At 38.7% G+C, this 22879-nt stretch overlaps 1 protein-coding gene across 6 annotated transcripts; it reads right to left on the bottom strand.

Annotated features, from left to right (window-relative positions):
- Positions 1-3316: 3316 nt before the first annotated feature.
- On the bottom strand, positions 3317-21032 carry bcas1 (brain enriched myelin associated protein 1). 6 transcript variants are annotated; one of them, XM_042004893.1, is made up of 15 exons: positions 20939-21032; positions 20758-20829; positions 20520-20604; positions 17417-17721; positions 14374-14553; positions 13497-13553; positions 13277-13312; positions 12828-13043; positions 9182-9223; positions 8993-9058; positions 6938-6976; positions 6193-6312; positions 6013-6093; positions 5460-5672; positions 3317-4315 (listed from the first exon to the last, which is right to left on the bottom strand). In XM_042004893.1, exons 2-15 carry the CDS (start codon positions 20794-20796, stop codon positions 4235-4237), a joined length of 1560 nt encoding a protein of 519 aa, XP_041860827.1. In that variant the 5' UTR covers positions 20797-20829; positions 20939-21032; the 3' UTR covers positions 3317-4234. The 6 variants fall into 6 exon arrangements, with proteins under 6 accessions (XP_041860827.1, XP_041860828.1, XP_041860829.1 ...); XM_042004894.1 differs by having other exon boundaries at positions 17417-17718; XM_042004895.1 differs by lacking the exon at positions 9182-9223.
- Positions 21033-22879: the final 1847 nt, after the last annotated feature.

Raw genomic sequence — 22879 nt, 5'->3', positions numbered from 1 at the left:
TCCCACCAAATCTGTGACTCACTTCTGGGTATTTCTGCAACAGCTCGAGATCCTGCTCCACGACCAGGTCTAGTATGTTAATCAAAGGCACCACATGTGACACATGGAGGCCTCCCTCTCACTTCCTATTGTTCTGGACCACAAAGGCTCAGTGAAGAGCTATCAATCTGGAGATGATGAAGCAGGCATGAAATGTTTTAGCCTGTTAGAGAAGACCGTCATCAGGAGGTGCTTGTGGCTTTTTAACCTCACAGACATGACTGTAGCTGGAAGGTGTTGTTTCAGTCATTGATTTACTGCAGATATTTAATAAACATTCACCCCTTGTTGTGGGAGTAACAGCAACAAGTGGCACACATCGTTTACTTTGAGCTGATTTAATTAACTTTGTGTTGTTGTTTGACATTAAAACAGTAATGTTTTCATCTTCCAAATTCCTGAACATGTATTTTCTTTACAAAAGTACATCATGTTTCTGCTGATGGTGGTAAATTCCAGTTACAGATGAAAAAGTGAGTCCTTGAATGACTGATTATGCATTCAGTAGACAGACAGGCTGATAGGAGGGGGCTGCTGTTTTTGTCTTGACGTGTTGGGAGCAGCTGACTGCATTGTTCTGCAGCAGATTCACAGCCCGACTTCTTTCATAATCCTGCTGCCACTTCTGAAGGACACTGATAACATACAATCTCCTCTCTCACCCAGAGGCCAATCATGTTTATTCAGCGCTACCCTCTGTGTTGTTGGTCATCAGGCAGCAAAAGTATTTCTTCATGCAAATTTTTAAACTTTTTTATTCTCTTTTTCTCTCTTTATTCTGCACGGAAGCTCCATGTCTCTTCTGATGCCTCTCTCTGAGCTGCTGACGTGAAAGTTACACACAGAAAACAGAAAACAGTTTTTTATATATATATAATTATTATTAATTTGCAAATAAAGAAGTAAAATAAAGTCTAAATAAGTTGAAGATTATGACTTTATTCTAAATTATGTTTGTTATGTTCCAAATGCTTGACTGATCACTGGAGTCATGTTTAACTGATCTGAGATGTATATATATATATATATATATATATATATATATATAACTCCAGCAGCATGTAACATTCCTCCCTGAGACAGAAAGTCAGATTGTGCCTGCAGGCGCTGCTGATTGTCTAAGCTAAAGTGGAAGAGACTTTGAAAGGCTGGATCACTGCTGTTAGATTGTTTATCAGATCAAAATAATTGATTCCTGTCTTCTCATCACTCCACCCTCCTGTATCCCTGTACTGTAGACTTTTTACTAGCCAGTACTGTTGTGATGAACATTATTGCTGACAGCAGATCTCCTGTCGGGCCTCTCTGCCCCCTGTTCCCCCATTTCACCCCCTCCAAGTGCAGTGCTTTCACACTGCTTCATGCATTGTTCCAGGATGAAACGCAGCAACATGGTGGCCATACTGATCTGCTGCAGGCTCTGCACTCTGCATTGTTAAATCCATACTTATTACTGTTTCTGGATTAATAAGCTTGCCAGCTGCTTTGTTGTGTGTGTGTGATCACACAATAGGGGCAAAGCAGCCATTGTGAGATGTGATTGTTCTTTATAATTTTAATCTCAAACAGTCCATGTAGGAACATGTAGATGCGCTAATTCAATATATGCAATAGCAGAAATATGTTTATTGATGCTTCAACAAGAAACTGAAATTTAACCTCTGTTAAATGAAATGAAATTAAATTAATTATAAAATCACTTTTAAATGGGATTTAACTCTATTGTGTTAATTTTTAATGTGTTATTTCACTGTATTCTTCATTTTATTTATTGTATGTTTTATTTCATTTGTTGGCATCTACCACAGTTTTACTTGTGTTTTGATTTTAGTGATTTCTTCTCTCCTGAGTATTTTCTATTTTATTTTATTTATTTATTTAAATGTTTAATTTGATTTTATTGTGTAAAAGCAGTTTGCTCAAACACAATATTCATTCATTATAGTGTTAGTGGAGAAGGTTTCACTCTGTCCTCTGTTGTGTCTTTAAAATTCAGATAGAAGTTTTTTCTTAATCAGCTCTACTTTGATGAGCTCATCACATGTGAGAGATCTGCTTAATGAAACAATTCTCAACAAAAAAGAAAACACTGTGCACACACTACCTCAGGTTTTCTCCTCCAGTACTGTGATAATTACTCTCTATCTATCTATCTATCTATCTATCGATCTATCTATCGATCTATCTATCTATCTATTCCTCAGGTGTTGAATATGAACATCATGACAGATCACACTGGTCATTATTGACTGAAGTGAAACTGAAGCTCAGATTTTGTGGGGAAAACGATGTCCACTACACAGATTAATATGGTTTTCTGGGTGATCAGTCTCTCTCATGGTTGTGGAGGAATTCTGCTCCCCTCCTCTTTCCATCGTTGCTTCAGGTCATTGAGGTTTGCAGCATTGGTTCCTGCAGCTCTCTGAAGGTCCCACCACAGCATCTCGGTCAGGATGAGGTCTGGACTTTGACTGGACCACACTGAGACCTCCTCTGGCTCCCCTCCAGCCTGTCTGGTTCCTGCAGTCAGGTGAAGAAGCAGCTGCAGAGACTGAATACTATAAGATGTTTGTGCTGATTTGCTTTTTTTTTACGTTCTGACCAAACATGTCCACTTTGGTTTGATCTGTCTAAAGAACAATGTTCCAGAAGTCTTGTGGTTTTTTCAGATGCAGCTTTACCAGCCTAAGCCCTGCTGCCATGTTGTTTTTAGAGAGAAGAGGCTTTCTCCTGCAACCCTTCCAATCAGGCCATACTGGTTCAGTGTGTTTTTGAATGGACTGTCATTAAATTTGACATTTAACATGCTGACTGAGGCCCGGAGAGTCTGAGATGTAGCTCTTGGGTTTCTCCCTGGTCTGACCTTGGACTGAACTTGCTGGGGCGTCCACTCCTGGGAAGATTATCAGCTGTCTGAAATGTTTGGAAAGTTTGGAAATGACCTGGTAACCCTTCTCAGTTTGATGTTCAGCTACTTCTAAGATCTTTGCTGACGTCTGAGGTTGTACTTACCTGATTTTAAGACCAAATTATTTCTATTATGTCCTGAAACTTGAAAGAGGGTGTTGTTTCTTTTTCAAGTGACTGTATAGATGAATAACGCTTCTGGCTTTTATGGCCATCATGATAACGTGTGACTCAAATGCCACGCCTTGTTAGCTCACATGATCTTCTGCATCTAAAGAATTACAAGAATGTCCTGTTCTGTTGCTTTACCTAAGCTGCTGATGCAGAACACAGAAATTCTGTTATTGTTCACGCTGACATAGATCAGACAAGCAGTAAATATATTTATTGTCTTCAAGACAAAGTTACACATACAGGAATACATACAGGCAAACATAAGCATATTATTAATTGCACATATGCCAAACAAAAATAACTAATATCATCAGACTTCAAATACAAGACAAAGTGCTGTAATGACATTAAAACTTAACTGGTTGTGATTCACGACTGCTGCAAAACAACAATATATTTTTGTCTCCAGTGGATTTACAGTCACTTCCCCAAAGAAGAGTACAGATTGTGATTTCCTGTGTGGGTTATTACAAGCTGTTGTGCTATATTTGACTATGCTGTGGTCTACAGAGAGTTAACATGGAGTTAGAACATGTATAAGTGTAATCAGCTTCATAAACATGCGCCTTACACCAGTTACATCTATGCCTGACAGTTTGAACATTTTCATGCATATTTAAACACCCCTTTCAGCTTCCTTTTCATTTTAACCTCTACATGACCACTACTGCATGAATGTCCTGCCATTAAATGTAAAAATAGACCCTACATAATATTTCATGTTTAAGTATTTCAGATAGATTAATTTACCAAAAGCAAAGCACAGCACAAAATACTGCATAAGCCCAGGATGTTAGATAATTAAACAGTGAGGAAATATATTAGGCCTGAAGGTCTCACACTGCAGTACTTATCAGGACATCAGTGTGATCAAATATATATAAAACTCAAAAGGGTTTCCATAAAGTCAGCTTTCGACCACATCAAGCTCAACTTCCTCCTTACTACCATCTTCACTTGCTTTGATCCTTCCAATAACATTTCTTATTGTACTGTCTAACAAAAGTAAAGACAAAAACAGAAGAAAGGGAATTCAGGGTGGCAATGATGATGATGATGGTGACAGACAGAGATAAAGATGGGTGGGGGGGCTGTACAAGGAAACTTAAAGCCCTCATTTGGCTTTTTCTGCTGCTGCAGCAACGCTGACTGGTTCTGTCTGGACTCCGGCATCAGTGGAGTGACGTTTCTGACCCTGCAGGTGGAGCCGAGACAGAAGGAGACAAATGTTTGTTCACTGCAAAACAAGCTGCACACACACACACACACACACACACACACACACACACACAAATATATATATATATATATATATATATATATATACAGCTCTTCCATGAGTCCTTGGTATTTCTTGTCTTCCTTTTTCCTGATATTTCCATTGTTGGGTTCAGATCTGGCGATGGAGTGGCCATGACAGCCTCTTGATGTGGTAGTCCTCCATCCATCCATGGAAGATTGTTCTGCTGCAATCCTCTGAGTTGGGGAGCACATTCTTAGCATAAGCAAGTAAATGTTTTTTTCTAGGATAATCTTTTATGTGGTTTTATTAATGCATCCTTCACAAAGACACATCTGCCTGATTCCAGCCTTGCTGAAGCCCCCCGGATTAACACGTCCTCCTTTATATTAAACAGTCAGTGTGAGATACTGTGGCTTGAAGGCCTCTCCAGGTTTCCATCTAACCATAAAACAACTAGGTGTGTGGCAAACCTAAAAATTGGACTTTGCTTCTCACCAATTAAGGTGATGCATGACTCCAGTCCTGCCTGTTACCAACTGTTCTTGCCGTGTATTCCTCCACAGTCTCAGTTTGCCACTGTGTGTGATGGTCACTTGATGTCAGCCTTTGGAGTGATGAGTTTTCTTTCATCCCTTCCAGTTCAAAGTTGTTTTCACCTTTTTCCACACGGTAGTTTTGTTTCCTCATAAAGCAGAATTAGAGGAGATGTGGTTTATCTATCTATCTGTATATATATATATATATATATATATATAATTATTATTATTATCATTATTATTAGCTCAAATTGTACATAGTATAATTTCCTGTGGTGCTTGAAAAAACTTGGGTGGATTGCAGACCAAGTGAAGTTTGTTTACTGTAAGTTAGTGTATAACTGTACTAAACCACAACTGAATTCCTCTTGTGCAACATGACTGGCATGTCAGTCTGCTTTGTTCTCAGCTGAGCATGGCCTGCAACTTGAATAGAACCAAACATCACTGCTGCCATCTAGTGGAAGTAATACAAAACTCATTCAAAAGATAATGGAAGCTATGTTCGGTTGTTTTAATTGTGTCCTGTTTGTCTTTGAAAGTTTAAAAGCTCTCCTCACCAGGGTTTTAAAGAACAGCTGGATGGAGTTCCTCTTCTCCAGCTTCTTGGGCACACTGGTGGCATCTTCTCCAGGTTGGGAGGCTGCTGATGCTGGCTTGTTATCTACAACGGTCTCTGCAGACTTGGCTGCTGCTTTGGGCTCCTCCTTGGCTTTGGCTGCTGCCTCTGCTGTTGCAGATGGGGTCGGTGCCGTCTTCATGGGCTCAGCAGCCTGCAAGTGGTGTGATTCATTATGAAATGTTAAATGGTGCCAATCTAGTGTCAGCTCAGGAGTAAGTTTGTATAACTAAGCTTAAATGGACTTTGAGGTGGCATTTGAAGTGACATTAAGATGTACATCTGTTGTTAGGATTCAGTTTTTCTTAGTGATTACAACATTATGGGAGATGACTGCAGACGCTCGGATGTGTTATCCTTTTTAAATACAATAACAAACAAAGATAGTTCTGATAAATAACTGGTTTAGAGCTCTTTTAATTCCAGATGTAATTAATGAAATCACTCTGGTTAATAACGAGTCTATTCACAAGAGGTCATATGACCATATTTACCAGTCCAGTAGTTTTCCTGAGGAACCGAACTCCACTTGTGGAGGCTGCTTGGACTTTTGTGGTCATGTGATCTAACAGTACCTCAAATTCACATGAATCTGTTACTTCCTGTCAACTAATCGCAACACAATGCACACCCAGAGATTTTCAGAAGTTTTAAAGGCTTAAAAAGGTGCTTACTTTGGGCTTAAAGATAGAGAGGAGGGATGATTTTGAGGCTGCTTTCTTCTCTTCCTGAGCAGGTGGTGGCTCTGGCTTAGCAGCTGCCTCCAGAGTGCCAGCTTTTGAAGGATCCACCTTCTTTTTTTTTTTATCAAAACAGCACAGAGGAGAAAACATTTCATGAGATATTCACAAATGAAAGGCGCGGTCATCCATGTGGCTGACAGAGTGAGAGCAGGAGCTGCCATCTGTGGCATGAAAGAGGAAAATATCCAAATCAGAAAACAGAGGAGTTCGAACAAAGAACCCACAACATCAATCACAACAACAGCTGCTGCTGTTTGTAAAACGGATGAAGAAGATGGAAAAAGTAATCTTGACAGGTGATTCTGTGACTTCCATCTAGAAAGAAAGACACAGAGAAATCCATGTTTGTTTTCTAGCAGAAATTTCAGCAAGAGGACAGTTAGCGAGAGGAAAACACCAGCAGCTTCAAACAGCTATTATCCCAGGCAGCGAGCTGTGAACGTGTGTTAGCCCGACTGATTTAATGAGTTTAAATCTAATATGAAAGTTTAAAACGCCAGCAGGAGGTGAAGGTTCAGCTGATTCCTGCTGCTGAGCTTCTTTCTGCCGGTCATTTCCAGGCTGTAGTCTCAGACTTTATCAATAGATGTGAGAGTGGAATCACAAGAACCAATACACAACTAGAATAAGAAGAAGATGAGCTCATTTCCCACAATGCCAAACTCCACAAATTTACCTCAGCTTCTACCACTGGCTGTGGTACAGCTTCCACCATCTGCAGGAGAGGGAAAGTTATGGGTGATTGTCATTTTGGAGATGAAGGAGTGCTGTTATGTAAACCAAAACTGGTGAGACAACCCTGTTTCCAAATACGTTTGGGATGTTTTTAATAGGAATTGTGCAAATGGCCCATTTTAGGTTGCATTTCTGCATATGGGCATGTTTTCAAAAGGGCAAATGTTTTTCTCAATTAGTTTTCTTCTCTTTTTTACACCACCATCTCTTTGGAAACTGTTTTTTTTTTTGTGGACACGTTCATTCCTCAGTAGTCATTTAATTTAAAAGGTGTTGCAGAGTGAAGAGAGTTAAACTGAATAAAACTGTTGTCTTCTCGCTCTTTACCTGCACTTCTGTGCAAATGGCTCATTTTGGGTTACATTTCTGCAGATGGGCATGTTTTCAGAAGGGCACAAGTTTGGCCTGCTTTGTTGTTTGTTTGATGCATCACGTGTTTTCAGTGGTAGCTCAATGGAGATTTTGGTGGCTGGTCTGCATTGCCAGCCCTAATTTTGATTACTGACGTGTAAGGTTTATTATTACAGTAAAATGATAACAGCTTGGATGATTTGCCCATTTGGGGCCAGTTCTGAATGAACACTTTTACAATCGTAGTCAAACTGAAGCAGAAAAAGATGATTGTGGTCAGTTTGATTTATGTTTAGCTTCACAGGTGTTGGGCATTTGAAGAACATGGCCCAAGGGTAGATGCCACCATATCTGTCTACCACTGTGTGTCACGCTGTCCAGCTCCGTAGTCAGTAGGACGGTCACCGCAACATTGTGACCAGAAAACTGAGATAAGGTCAGTCTGAACTATCTTTCCCAATTTACTCAGATGTTTATTTTTTAATTATTTTCCTTCCTGTGGTGCTTTGCAAAAGTATTCACAGCCTTTAATATCTATATTGTTTTTTTAGTAAAATGGAGCTGTTTGTATCATTTGATCAACAACGTCAACTTTTCTGAAATGTGAAAGTATTCAAAGTCAACACCGTGTAAATCCCTGTTCCTGAAACAATCACAGAAGGAAAAGTAGTCCCAAGGAAAGACTAAAGTAATGTCTGATGAGGAACTGTGCTACAGTAGAAGGTAAAAAGTGAACCTGAACAGTTTTCCAGGTGTTTTAATAGAAGTGTTACGCAGGTAAATATCTCTGGAAGCCATCATCCGACGTTGATGATGGACACCTCTATCAATGCTCAGAGTCAGGAGAATCCAGGGATAGCCCCCACAATCACCTTAGAAACACCATGAGGATCCAGAAAGAAGTGAAGCCCAACATAGTCTATGATAGGAAGATGAAGGAAAACCTCCTTCATCTCCATGGAAACCAGCAGGACCTTCATGATTCATTTCAAACAAAGGCAGTCGTAGGAGAACACATTAGCAGAGTTTTTTTAGAACTGGAATCAAACTTTTCACCGGAAAACAGCAGAAGTAAGACATGATTTCTGAGTTTTTGTCCCAGTGATGAGACAGACATCTTTGTAATCAGCAGAGTCTCTGCTTTCATACGACTGCTTGTTTGTGTGGTTTGCTAGAAGTGAAGAGATTAGCAGAAGAGTGGACAGAGCTGTTCTCAGGTTTTTCTTACATTCCTATATAACAGTTTGGGGTTTGAACTGTTTGGCTTGGTAGAGTCTTTAGCTGAGTTTCTCCTTGTCATTTTGTTATGTTAAGCTTGCTGCTTCCTAGTGTGTGTAGAGATCATCTATCTGAGTTTTGGTGGCCTGCCCATTTTTATTTCAGGTTTGTTGAGATGCCAAAATCCACGTTTTTAATATTATTTAATAAAATATGCTTGGCTTTTAAGGCTCACTTTAAGGTAAATATACTTTTGTTATTTAGCAAATGAATACAATTAGTTTTCCTCTCTTTTTTACACCACCATCTCTTTGGAAACTGGGTTTTTTGTGGACACGTTCATTCCTCAGCAGTCATTTAATTTAAAAGGTGCTGCAGAGTGAGGAGAGTTAAAACTGAATAAAACTGTTGTCTTCTTGCTCTTTACCTGCACTTCTACCACTTGTACGAGCGCCTCCATTGCTGCCCTCTCAGGTTCAACCTTATTGTCAACCTGAGCAAATGAACAAAAACATATAAAAACAGCCATGCAACTCAAATGGTGAAATCATAGAAGCCAGTTCCCATTCCTTGAAAAAGGGACAAAACTTAAAGACTGAGTTTTCCTTTCATTTACCTGCACCTCTACAACAGGCTGTGACACCTTCACCTCTGTCCCCTGCAGAATAAAACTGATTTTATATTCTGAACACATGTAACAACAAAATTAAACACAGGAAACACGGTAAGCTCCGCCTTAATTTCATGGCTCATTCTACTCAGAACAAAGCCAGAGCATGCAGGTTCACATTCACACCAGTACCCTGAATACAGTAGACTTTCTATTACCTGTACGTCTACGACTGCTTCTGCAGCTGGAAGGAAGTCTCATTTTTTCTAAAAGCTGCAGGCAGAAAAGGCCTCAGCTCTTCTAACACATAACGTTTTGGATTTGTTTGGATGTGTTAGTATGGCAATAAATGCTGACTCATATGAAGTGGTTAAAGGAACAGATGCATTAAATGAGGCGGAGGAGATTATTCCACACTGTCAAATCAGTGCAAGTACGAAAGTAAACCCAGGTCAAATGAGCTGTGTAGTAAACTTAATACGCCAACCAGCACCTGTGAGACTCTTGTCTCACAATGTGGATGCAACCAGCACCGTTCAATAACATAGCTCAAACTAAATGGAGTTGGACTTGGCCATTAAACTGGACATTCAACTGGGCCGCTGTCTTTTATGTCCAGGTGTAAATGCACAGGTGTGTCTGAAACCTACAAAACATCAGCTGCATCTCTGCATGAAGGTTGATTAAAAAAAAAATCTGGATTTTTATGGGAACAGAAAAAACATCATATGGGCTGTTTGTCAATCAGTTTCTGATGTGTTTAGTCATCTGGCAAAAGAAACTGAAAAATATGTTATCAAGAGCAGTTTATTAGGAATTGATCCGTGTTCAGTTAAATGTACACTTTGTTGCTTTTACAAAAAAATGCCAACAAAAGGAAATCTGGATCATTTAGGCCAGTCTGAGACTAGCTTACACATGCAGGAGCTTTCAACCACTAACACATTATCTGTGTGTGGAATCTGACTTTGACCCAGATTTGTCTTCCTGTTGGTGCTCCTGATGGTTCTCTTTGTTTATGTACAGAGGCCTTTGGACGGGAATATCAAACATATGGCCTGGAGGCCAAAACCAACCCACCAGAAGGTCCAATCTGGCTTGAAGGATGAATTTGGTAAATGTGAAAATAATATAGAAGATATTAACTGTAATATTTTAATGAAAAGAACCAGGGTTGGACTGGCTCACGGGAAAAACGGACAATTCCTGGTGGTCTGACTGGCCTGCTTGTCAAAAAAATAAAAAAAAGAAGAAGACGAGCCGGCTGGTATGTACAAGCTGCAAACTTTGATCTGAACATAACATGATAAGCACTAGTTGAGATTCTCCATGGTCCTTGTTATGTAGCTGTATGACTCTGATACTACTTGTTGTCAAACTTTATTCTGTTGTCAATGTTTTGTGGTTTGTTGCTGGTTTCTCATCAGCTACTGGTTATTCCAAACGTGGATGCGGGGGTATGTGGGATTTCCTAGTATCATAGATGACGTGTTAATTGATTTAGCGTGCTATGTTAAAGTAACAGGTGGAAATTTCAATACTGAGGCTGCTCAGCTAAACTAGTCTGTACTTATAGGCTACTGTCTACAGCTGTCCACATCTGGCCTTGTCCAGCTTGAAAAAAGGTGTAAACTGGGCCAATGAGGAAGATTTTATTAGTCCAGGTTAAAAGCTGATGAGGAAACTTTGTGACTTAATCAGTGTGTCGGTGTTTATCTGCTTGTAAATGATGTGATTGCAGCTTGTTGGCTTATTTTACTGCATTAAAATATTTAGTGGGTCCTGCTGGACCAAACATGCCTCCAAAGGTGGGTTGCTGCATGGAAAAGCTTGGGAACCCCTCTTAAGGCTGGACAAGTCTCTTATCTGTGTAAGCTGAGTTTAATTTTTCATTTTTTTAATATGTGCAGCTGCTGTTGACCACTTCTTGTTTTTACTGTTGCAGAAAATATTGATGTTAACATATAAAATTTATAGTAAACTGGCATTTAAGTTATTTGCTGACAAAATGACTAAATTATGTTGTTTCAGATTAACATGATATCATGATATGAATATCAGAGTCCTGCTGGGGCTGTTGTGAGTCTTTTGATGAGAGTTGGAGAGAGAAAAGCTCTGGATTGGTGGCTTATAGCTGTGTGTGTATGTTGGTTTTATATAGAATATTGAGCTTTGATGATTAATTAGCCAGTGTGTGTGTGCATGCATGCGTGTGTGCACTGGCATGTGAACATACCTGTGCAGTATATGAATTATGCCGGCATGGGTGAGTGAACAAGTAACTGTAATATTTTAAGAAAAGTAACTGCAATACCAATTTGTCCTGGTCATTTCAGATGGTCAGGAGTACTACACACATGTGGAAATGTACATGTATGTACATTTAAATAATTTTGTTACTCTGATCATAATGTGAAATACTGGATTTTTTACTTTCAGATACAGGGGATTAAACGTTGATTTTAGATTCATTGTGATGTGGAAGTTGTAATTCATGTGTAAATGGATAAATATGTAAATGTGTAATGTGTCAATCAAATAAATAAAAAAAAAACAGAAAGAAAATAAATAAGCATGCACAAAAAATTATTTTAAATTTAGTACATATAATAAAAATATACAATATTTTTAATTAAAAGTTTAAAAATGTATTTATGTATTAAATATATTTATGTATATAAATATTTACAAAAAATCAATGTCTTTTATATATTCTATATATATTTAAAATATAATGAATATCTAAACAAAAACATAAAAATAAATACAATCAAATATATAAATACGACAAATGTTATTATAATTAAAACATTTCTCCAGTGTCTGTGGAGAAATAACTGCTGTGCATGTTGTGTTGACAAAGTAAACCCAGAACTTTGTGGAACCAGTTAACATGATTGTTTTAAGAGCATATAAACCCAGACTTTAAGGTTTGCCTCCTCGTGTTTTATATTAGAGCCGCCCCCGACTGCAGCGCCACCTACAGGCGAGTTGTAGCTACATTATGAACAGACTGTGGAGCGCCAGGGCTTAGTGAGGACCAGAGAAGCTCACAGTGATGCTAAGATGCATTCAGAAAGCAGGTGTGAGGTGTGTTTGTGATTTAGTCAGGTCAGCTGTTTCCTCGGTTTTGGTAGAAATCTGTCATCTATTTCAGCCTCATAGCTGCACACAGACATGAGTAACCTGATTTCACAACATGCCATTTACAGTTTTCCACTGAAATCAAACCATAAGAATATGGACGGGTGGAAACGCTGGTTTAACAAGCTATTTTTAAAGAGTTAACTAAAAACCTGATTATATTAAGAAAATTAGTTTAATAACGAGGGGAGAAAAAAAAAACAAATAAACAAATAAAACAACTGCTGTTCTGGTGAAGAGACAGCAGTTAGCAAGTTTCTGCTGCTTCCAGACAGATCAGCCTCAGTTCAGTTAGTGCCCGCACGGTCAGTTAGAGGATAATAAACTACTGTACCACTGTCGCAGGCCGGGCATTTCCTCCACTGGCTGAGGCACCCTTGCCTTTGGGTGTCTTGACTCCTAGCAGTACCTCAAATTTACATGTTTTACACTGTTATAATCCAACACAACAGCTATCCCCTGAATAGTTACTGAATGTTTCCGTGTGGAGTTACAGCTGTTCCTTTACCTTTGGGCGGAAGAATTTGCTCAGAGCATCTTTGGCTGATTTTCCTTTTGCGGGCTCAGGTTCCTTTGCAGCAGCTTTTGCTTCTTCTTTTGCTGTCAGCTTTGCAGGTTTGGCAGCTGCTTCTCCTTTGACTTCCATTTTTGGCGGCTCTGGAGGAGGTGGTGGTGGGATGGGCATTCCTTTGGGTGCTGCAGGTGGTTCAGATGTTTGTGCAACCTTTTCAAGATGGAAAATAAATATTAAAGTGGGGTTCTTATTATTTATTTGAAACTGGAATATGTTCACACAGTAAACATATTTAGTCAAATATTTACATTAATAAGATTCTCTTTTCACTTCAGCCAATAAAAATGGGTTATTTAAAATATACTCATAAAATGTGTTTTCTGAGTGTGGACTGATATATTCATGTGAATTGTTAGGCAAATAAAAATATTTCATAGGCTCACAGTAGGTGCTGCTGCAGGTTGGCTCTCCTTCAAGGACTAGTTTGCAACAGAAAAAAAGGAAGCAGTTAAAATGTACCATTAAACTGAAAGAAAAAGCTTGCATATGTGCTCTGCAGATGCTAATTAACCTTTGGCATTCCAGCATTCACTATTCCAGCTATGATGTGATATTAAGCACTCAAAGGAAAGGAAATAAAACAACCACTGAACATGCATTCACCTGATCTTTTGTGGCCTCGGGAGCAGTTTCCTTTTTGGGTGTTTTGGTGGTATTCACCTGTGAGTTAAGATAATAAAAACATCCAAACTTTAAAGTGCTAAATCATGACACGTCATGCTAATTTGCGTGCATGTATGCGGCACTGTGCAGATTTTATGGTCAGAGGATGTAGTCAAAGTAATGGGAACAGAAAAATGATTATTTAATAAAAAACAGCAGCCTTTCATGGATTCAAGCAAAGATCTATGGGAGGCTAAGGAAGGCAGACAGAGTGCACACTGAGGTCCCTGACAGAGCACATACAGTACATGCGGTGTCATTGTGACGGCCATTGTGCTCCGGAGATGGCGTAGGCCTGCCCTCGCTCTATCTTCACAAATCTCAACTTCCAACCGCACAGGCCTCCCTTGTGAGCTCACACTATGGGATGAACAATAGGCCACCACATTCCCGCATGTTCAAAGACTTGATTAGCATGGGGCTGGGGCAATGGTAACTCTTTAAAACGGCATGAATCCAAAAGCCAACATGATGAAGAGGAAACACAATGGCTGCTTGTTGAAGGTTTTCCATCAGGCCTTGTCATCATGGCAGATTTACTTATGGATACCTTCCGTTACTGTCTTATACAGCAAAAATATTCTTCTACACACAACAAAATAGTTCACAAACACACGCCAAATAAAACACACCTCTGTGTTTAATTATGTCTGATGTCAACCTCATCAGATAGATGGCCTCAGTAGAGACACGCATCATCATTAAAACACAGTAAAACTAGTTGTTTTTTCCACATTTACTACCTTCTTTTTCTGGTTCATTTCCAAACACACATATTAACGATATCTAGCTGAATTTCTCTTATGGTGCCACTTACTAGTGTTTTGAAGAAGTTCATAACTGGATTCTCTTCTGGGTTGCTTTCCTCTTGGTTTTCCACAGTCTGACCGTTTCCGTGGTCAGCTTTGGGAACTTTGTCTTCCTCTGGACCCGAGTCAGCAGTCAGGCTGTCTGGCTCCGTCACCGGCTCAGACTGTAGCTGTAGGTTAGCTGTCTCCTGCACACCACCACAGAAAATTAGCTTTTGAGACTGATGTTAGAGCAGCAGGGCTGATATGTGTGCAGTGAGTGTCTTAATCGCAGCATTGAGATGGGAGCACAATTCCAACCATGCCTCTGCCTACTCGGGCCTTTGTCAACAATCGCCCTTTTATTAATGTGTGTGTCCCACCCCTCACTCATTGATATTCAACAATGTGTGAGAGTTATGCCCTGAGAAATGTCAGGAAAATCAGCTACCTTGGCATGTCCTCATGGTCAGTGTCTTTAAGATTTGTTTTTAAATAATTTTTAGTCATTTCAGTGCCTTAATTTTCTATTTTTCTTCTGCTTTAATACGGGATGTGAATCCATGCTGAACTAAATGTATGAATGAAAAACAAATTCACGTGTTTTCATCTTTCATTTTTAATGGGAATGACTTCATCCGGTTTGTTCTAATGATTTATACAGACACTATCATCCAGCTGGATTTATTATAACAAACATGAAACATGAGATACTGTAAACAAGCAGGTCAGAAAGACGAGTCTACAGTTCTTACGCTGGGGCCACATTGATGTAACCTAGTGAGAATGTTTCTAAACCACCAAATACATTCCTCAAAAACTGTTTCTGAAACATGATTTCAGTTGATAATTTCTCCTCTTTAATAATCTAAGCTGGTGTTGTTTCTCACACGGATGGAAAGCTGAAATATTCTCCTGTTGATGTTCACTCTGGTTCTGAGATTTAGGTGTGTTTCAGTCTCAGATGGATGACTGGCACCTGACTGACGGACTTATCAGAATGAGATTCTGGAGCAAGTGGTGATCCATATTTCCAGAATCTGGGACCTAACTCTATCCTCCTGGTTGACAACGCTCTTCCCCATCAAGCCAGCCAGGAGAACTTCCAGGATTTGGGAACAGAGAGGATGGAATGATGCTGGAAGTACAGACCTCAACCCAAATGAACACTTGTGGGACCAGTTTGATTCGCTCCAGAGTGGCAAGAACCTTTTTCTTTTAGTGGCACCTTTCTTTTGACCAGCCAGTGTAGCTTCAGTAGCGGAGAGTTGTCTCTACTTGGGTGCTTCCCTCCTCTTTACAGGGGTTTAAAGTGGTGGATGTTTGAGAGCTTCAGCATCCACCGCATCTCCACATACGCCACGTTTTTCTTTTAGAATGACAGTTTCTTCCAGATTCCTTGCAAGAAACAACCTCACTCACTTTCTCTTCCACACCTCTAACGATACTTTAGTGCCATTTGATGAAGCATTTTCAACTTCAGTATTAATTCCTTCAAAAGTTTTCCAAACCAGATCCTTCAGACGGGAAAAATGTTACCTCATCTTCCGCAGCTCTGTCATTATGTGCTGCAGGTTTCTGATAAGTAGTTTTTTTTCTGGATTTAGATGTTGAATCCCATGGATTATCTTCAGCTTGTCTGAAAAATGACTGGACTGGCTTCTGATTCTCCAGCTGTGGTCCCACCTCAGTTATCACAATCTCCCCATTCTCAGCAAACACATCTGGAGAGGACTCCAGGTTGACTTCCACATCTGGAATGCTAAAAGCATCTTGAAGCAGTTCTCCAATGCTGATAAGCTCATAAACAACATCAGCTAGTATAACTTCTGCCTTTGGCCAGTTTTTCCAGTTCTTCCTAACCAGCTGTCACAGGACTGAGTTTTTCTAGCTGGCTTATTTCACTCCATCCACATCCAGCAGTGACATCTTTATGGGCACTTTCCACCTTAATAACTGTAAGATCATTACAGACATGACTGGCAGAATGTCGCTCCTTGCGAACAACTTCAGATACTATTTCTGTTACCATGGTAACTGGCTCCTCATCTAAAGAAGGGACGCTGTTATATCGGACTCTGGATCGACATCTGTTTGAGTCAGATGACATGTCTCCCACTCCATCTTTGTCCTGTGCAACCCTTCCTCTGCTATTAACTCTGACGTGTTTGCAATAGTGCAATCAGAGGTTTCAGAAGCTGTTCCAACACAGTCGGCCATCATGTCACAAAGGCTGAAAGTGAAAGTCTTATTTTCAGCTGCAGCTGTCTTATCTTTTGTTACGGACTCAGGCTCTGGTTCTGCAGCCATTTCTGGATCAATTTCCTGTGGGCTAAAAATGTAAGAAACATTCACTATGTGAACAGTATATTCAGATGCACACTGTTCTTTATGAAGACCACCTCCTCCATAAAGATCCCAGCCAGCTGACTGTAATAAAGGACGAGCTGAAATGAAGCTGCCTGAATGGTTAGCTGAAACATCAACGTGATATTTCAGAAACCCAAAAAGGAAGAGGAAACAGTAGTCATGGTGGACTCAGAAGGAACCAAGAAGAAATAACAGAAGAATCTGCTGCACAGCGTGCATGTATAAATGTTCATGTGAAAACGGTGTAATTAAACACACTTTTCATCTTAAAAAGATCCAGTAATGTAAGTAAGTCAACAACATATGGTTGACATTTCTTCTTCTCCATAAACCTCATGAGAAGCTTAGACCTGGTGACACGTCTCCGTGCTCTTCTTATTCTTACTGTGTCTGCAGCACTGAGGACAAAGCCCACTGATCTCAGCCAGAAACACACAACTAAAGAATATAACTCATACAGGACTGGGACATTTACTTTACTTTATTTTTTCTAACTGAAGTTGTCCCTGAGCTCACATTTTCCATGAAATGGTGAAATGTCTCAGTTTGAACATGTTGTTTATGTTCTATTGGGAATGAAATATGGGTTGATGAGATCTGGAAATAACTGTATTCTGTTATTATTTAAAAATTTCATATCATTCCAACTTTTTTGGGGATTAGAGCTGTGGAAAATATTCCCACCTGCATTTCAGGACTCACCTGTTGTGCATCAGTAGAAAACTGGTTTACATCCACTTGATCTTCACCTGACGTCTCTTTGCCTTTTTCTCCACTCTCTTCGCCATGAGCCCTACGATCTGCTTTCTTTTTAAACAGTTTGCCCAAAGAACGACCTTTTTCCTCTTTACTCTTCTTCACCTCTTCCTTCTTGCTGGTGATTTCTAAAATAACTTGAGAGTTGTCTTTTTGAGCGTCTGATTTGACTGTTGCGGGCTCATTCGGGTTTGTTGGGTGGTTTGAAGATTGGGGCTTGCCATTCTGATGGACTGTGATGTTGCTCTCTACTGGAAAAGAAAATAAACATTATCAAAATGTCCATGCATTTAACTCAGAGCCAAGATGAGTAACTTTAAAAAAAACACACACACACACGGCATGAGAAAACTATTTAGTACTCAACAGCTGTTGCATCTGCAAGTCAGATTATAAACCGAAAGTGTGTTTTTTAAGGTTAAGGCATTGAAGTGGCACAAATAGGAAAAAAAAAGCTAATACTGAGCTTGAGAGCATAAATAGTGGTGTCTGGAGTTATAGCACATCTGGATCTTTATGTTGGTCTTGTCTCTGTGCTGGTTCTGTTAGATCCATTGGGATCCAGTAAACATCCTGCTTTGATTGGGTCATACCACCAGGAAATATGATGTTCAATCTCATTGTTATGCAGATGACACTCAGTTCTATTTCTCCATGAAGCCTGAGGAAACCAACCAGCTGCTGAAGCTTTGGGTTTGTGTTACAGATGTAAAAATCTTATCAAAATATTATTACAAATAAAAAAAATAAAGAAGTAAAGATAATAAAGGAAGAAAACAAATGGTAACATTCTGGTTGCTGGGCACCAGAAAATAAACACAAGGAAAAAAATACAGTAAATTACAGTAAAAAAAAAAAAAAACAGTTTACACCTTAACTTATATGTGGGATCTTTTATTTCATTTAGTTTATTTAGAAATGTCAGCAAATGATTTAATTACCTTTAAATATTATCAAACCCTGCAAAATATAAAAAAAATGTCTAAAACTGACAGAAGATTCTTATTGATGTTTTTAATGCAATTTAAAAAATCTTGATTTAGTCAGTAGGTACAGTAATAAAAGAATATATGACCAGTAAAATGTGTCTCCCTGCGATAGACTGGTGACCCATTCAGATCTACCAGCCTCTTGCCTGTTCATTGCTGGGATAGACTCCAACTCCCCTGCGACCATGATTGGTAGGTAGGTAGGTAGGTAGGTAGGTAGGCAGATAGATAGATGGTCCCTTTGGGCAGAGTAAATTTGACCATGCTGTCATGATGCTGGACAGGACAGGTAAAATAAAATTAAATTAAATTAAATTAAATTAAATTAAATTAAATTAAATTAAATTAAATTAAATTAAATTAAATTAAATAATCCATCTATCCAAATAAAATGTAGAATTACCTAAATTTGTCATTAGTTAATAAAATTTAGAAATAAATTAATAAATAATGTAATAAACTAATAAATAATTTACATTTTTTCAGTAGTTTAAAGTAAATAAATTGAAGTAAAAGAATATATTCATTATTTAACCTTTCATTTTTCATAGTTCCTGAACTGCTGAGCATCATGAATCAAATAAAACTGTATATTTTAAATCATTTATTCATGTATTTATTTGTATTTTAATGAATAATAACACATTCAATAAATAATTAAACGCTGTAGTTATGTATTATATTGTGACACTTTTCTTCCTCCGGCAGTGGCTCAGGCGGTAGAGCAGGTCGTCCAATGATCGGAAGGTCGGCGGTTCGATTCCCGCTCCCGCAGTCATCTGTCGTTGTGTCCTTGGGCAAGACACTTAACCCTCCTTGCCTCCAGTATTGGCATCGCTGGTGTATGAATGTGTGGATGAATGTTCGGTGATGGTCGGAGAGGCCGTAGGCGCAGACTGGCAGCCACGTTTCCGTCAGCTTGCCCCAGGGCAGCTGTGGCTACGCACGTAGCTTACTATCACCAGGTATGAGTGAGGAGTGGATGAATAATGGATTCACACAATGTAAAGCGCTTTGGGTGCCTTGAAAAGTGCTATATAAATCTAATCCATTATTATTATTATTATTATTATACATCAGTTGTGAATTATCTAATGTAACAGAGGCAAACTTGTCATTCTCAGTAAAAGCTGCTCTCCAAGAAGAAGAAAAAGAAAAAAAATGGACCAACAAAGGATCCCGGGGTTTATGCAGCTGATCGGATGGAGGAATGACATTTGTATTAATTTATCACACACTGGCTGGATGGTATGTGACTTTGATGTCCATATCTAGTCCAGTTCAAAGCATGTGTAATGCTGGAAGAGTTATTTGGTGTCTAGATTTATGCTTCATTTCAGTCCAGATGGATCTTTAAAGAGCACAGAGGAGAGGGGTGGAGTGGAGTGTGGCAGCTAACCACTGTGCATCATTTTTGGATCAAAGCATGTCACAAATTTTTCATTTAGACCTCAAGAAGTTGTGTGAAAAGTAGTGAAAAAGTGAGAATAATGTATCTCATTTAATCAAGCTCTGATTTCTACTTTTTAATGTGCTGCTGCTACTCATTTAATAATTACACAGCTGTCACTTTTAGAGATTTGGATGTTCTGCTCCTTGCGCACAGCATTAACTTGTCTAATTCCTTATGAAGTAAACATGGGCAAGTCAGAGCAAGAAAGTGACATCTTCATCATCAGAGTCAACATACCAGCTCTAGACAAACTCAGGAGTCAGTGGGAAGTACAAAGCATAACCATGACAGGTCAAACATTCACTCCTTGTCAGTGTCAGAGACAACGCCTACAGCTTACATTAGGAGATTCAGGACACGGCCGGGAGTCACTGTGTTTACACAGTATCATGAGAATCTGAATGATGATTGCAAAATGAACATTCAAAGATCAGCTGATGCAACGCAACACCATGCAGAAGCAGAATCTTCATGAAACACAGCAGAAGGCACAAAAACGGGTTTTTACATATAAATACACACATACTACATGCATATATATATATATATATATATTTTTTTTTTTTTTTTTTTTTTTTCTTATCAAGTATGAAATAATATCTCTCACCATCAGTCTCCAGTCCATTAGCTGTGATCTTAGCAGACAAGCCATTTACTGATCCATTTTCATGCTTCTCAGAAGTGTTCCCGTTCTACAAGGTAAAAATGTAAATGTGCATTTACATCAGCTCACAGAAAAAACAGAGAAATCCTGGTTTTCACTGTAAATACACGACTGCTAGCATCTTTTCCCTCTTGTTGCTGACATGGAGGAACATGGAAAGTCATAGATGATGCAGTTTTACCTGGGTAGCTTCTATGTTGTTGGACTGTTCGTTTCCCATGTTTTTCCCAGTGGGGGTTTACAGCTTTCACCTCTAAAATACATCCAGAAAAAAAGAATAAGTACATTCAGTTACACTGATAAAGATCTCCTCCAAACCGTGCTGAACTTCTGAAAAAGCTTTCTCCATTCACGTATCGCACCTTGTTACACTCCTGCAGATAAAACAAACGCTCCTGAACTCCTAAACGAAAGAAATGATTGATGCTCTCCTCCTGCCTGACTGTGTATACAAGGTTCTGTTAACAGGCTGTTTTATGCCGGCTTTAAAATGGGTGTGACTGCTTTTAAACCATCACTTGGATTCCCTCCATAGACAGAAATGCTATTCTCCCCCAAAGTTTTGCTTCTCTTTGGTAAAAGGATATTATCAGCACATGCTAATTTCTATGAATTATGTGAACAAGGCCCACCACGATGGTGATAGGGTTCCTCTTTCATTGGTTTGCAGCAAAGTTTTGTTGATAAAAGTCATGAAGAGAAACAGGATGCATGTGGAGGATGTTGGTCTGGCACTCATCCATGCCTGCAAACCAAAACAAAAGAAAAACTCCCAATGCTTGACGTGAAGAGAAATCTGAAGCTTTTTCATATTTAGGTTATTATTGATCTCATTTTTATGTTTTGGATCAGTTTTATATTATTTAAAGAGAAAAACGTTTGCTGAGCTGTAGAGTATCAGCTTTAATCTGCGTGTTGTCCTCATGTTAACCACCTACTGGTGACGTTCGAGGCCAAAAATCTTCACATACAAAAACTGCTAAAAAATCATCAAAATCAAAACAAAAATATCTTGTTATGCTTTACTTTTTCATACATCACTCGAATAACTTCAGACCTGCTCAAGATTAACAAATTATTCGTCGGATTATAACCCTTTAAATGCCAGTATGATTATTTAATTTATTTTTTATTAAAAATAAAATAAATAAATAAAAGGCTTTGTAATTTTCCACAATAAATATCCGGGGGATCGGTCTTTGGCAACGCTGGAGTGAAAACCAATTTTCAGCCAGAACTTATAATAATGTAGTTTTTATTAATAAAATACAACTAAAAGTAGTTTTTAATTGCAAAAATAAAGATATAAAAATCTGAATTTCCTGTATTACTGTAGATGACAAAAACATTGACTAAACAAATTAGTTTCCATGCTTTCATACCTCCCTTTATGAAAGGGCAATCAAGAGACTGAGTTATCACTCACACGTCTCTCGAGACCAAAATAAAGACCAACACTTATTTAAAATGAAAGCATCTCATTTCACACAAAGCGCTCCCTCTAAATGGTTTTCTTGTTTCTGTCCTTCATCTACTCTGTCCTCTTCTTTTTGCTCTGTTTTTTTTTACTTCCTGTCTCTTCTGCCAAAATGCATCAAAAACATTTACAGTAAAGTTTTCTTCACCTTCCTTAGTTCGTATTCATGTCTGAGATCATTTCAGATTTCACCCACTGAAATATTTTTCATCAAGTACACAAATATAATAAAAATGTTATTTATTTAGAAACGCACATCTGCTATAGAGAGACTGTAGTAAGTCTGCTCTGTTTTATTTGATGTTAAATAGACTATAAATGCCTCTGGAACAACTAAACATCTCTCTGAGGGCAGTAGCTACACTGGGAGAAATGAGACAGTCATTTTAGTTTGTCTTGAACAACATGGTTGTACACCACAGCATTTATTTTCCCTACATTTAAAAATATTCAGCTAACCATTAGTCATTAGTGTTTCTGCAGTTTAAAGTTGAAATAGTTTAGATACTTTGCAGGTAATCTAACCTGCCTAAATCTAAGCATGTGGAACTGAGGTGATCTTGCATGCAGTTATTTATTGTAATGTTTACTTGTTTTTTATAACCATATTTAATACTGAACATTTGAATAACAGCATGCCTTAGTTTTAAGATTGCAGGGAACTCCTGTTGTGTAAACCTAGTAGCAGACAGACATCACTTCCTCAAAATCCAATGACAGGGCTAAATCCAACAGTTCCACATTTTCTTCCTCTGTAGTAATTGATAGTACCTGGACAATACCTAAAAGTACCTGGATAGTCGCACCTGGACAGCACCTGCCTGCA

Source organism: Melanotaenia boesemani, chromosome 13 (assembly GCF_017639745.1).
Source record: "Melanotaenia boesemani isolate fMelBoe1 chromosome 13, fMelBoe1.pri, whole genome shotgun sequence".
NCBI lineage: Eukaryota > Metazoa > Chordata > Actinopteri > Atheriniformes > Melanotaeniidae > Melanotaenia > Melanotaenia boesemani.
The sequence above is the reverse complement of the archived record's forward strand: the minus strand, read 5'-3'. Positions and strand labels throughout refer to the sequence as shown.

Bases quoted from the DNA above. Each gene is read 5' to 3' on its own strand.
- bcas1 (XM_042004893.1), bottom strand. From the start codon at position 20,796: ATGGGAAACGAACAGTCCAACAACATAGAAGCTACCCAG. The intron at 13,554-14,373 runs GTAAGTGGCACC...CTTAACTCACAG, and splicing joins TGAACTTCTTCAAAACACTA to GTGAATACCACCAAAACACC. The intron at 13,044-13,276 runs GTGAGCCTATGA...CATCTTGAAAAG, and splicing joins AACCTGCAGCAGCACCTACT to GTTGCACAAACATCTGAACC.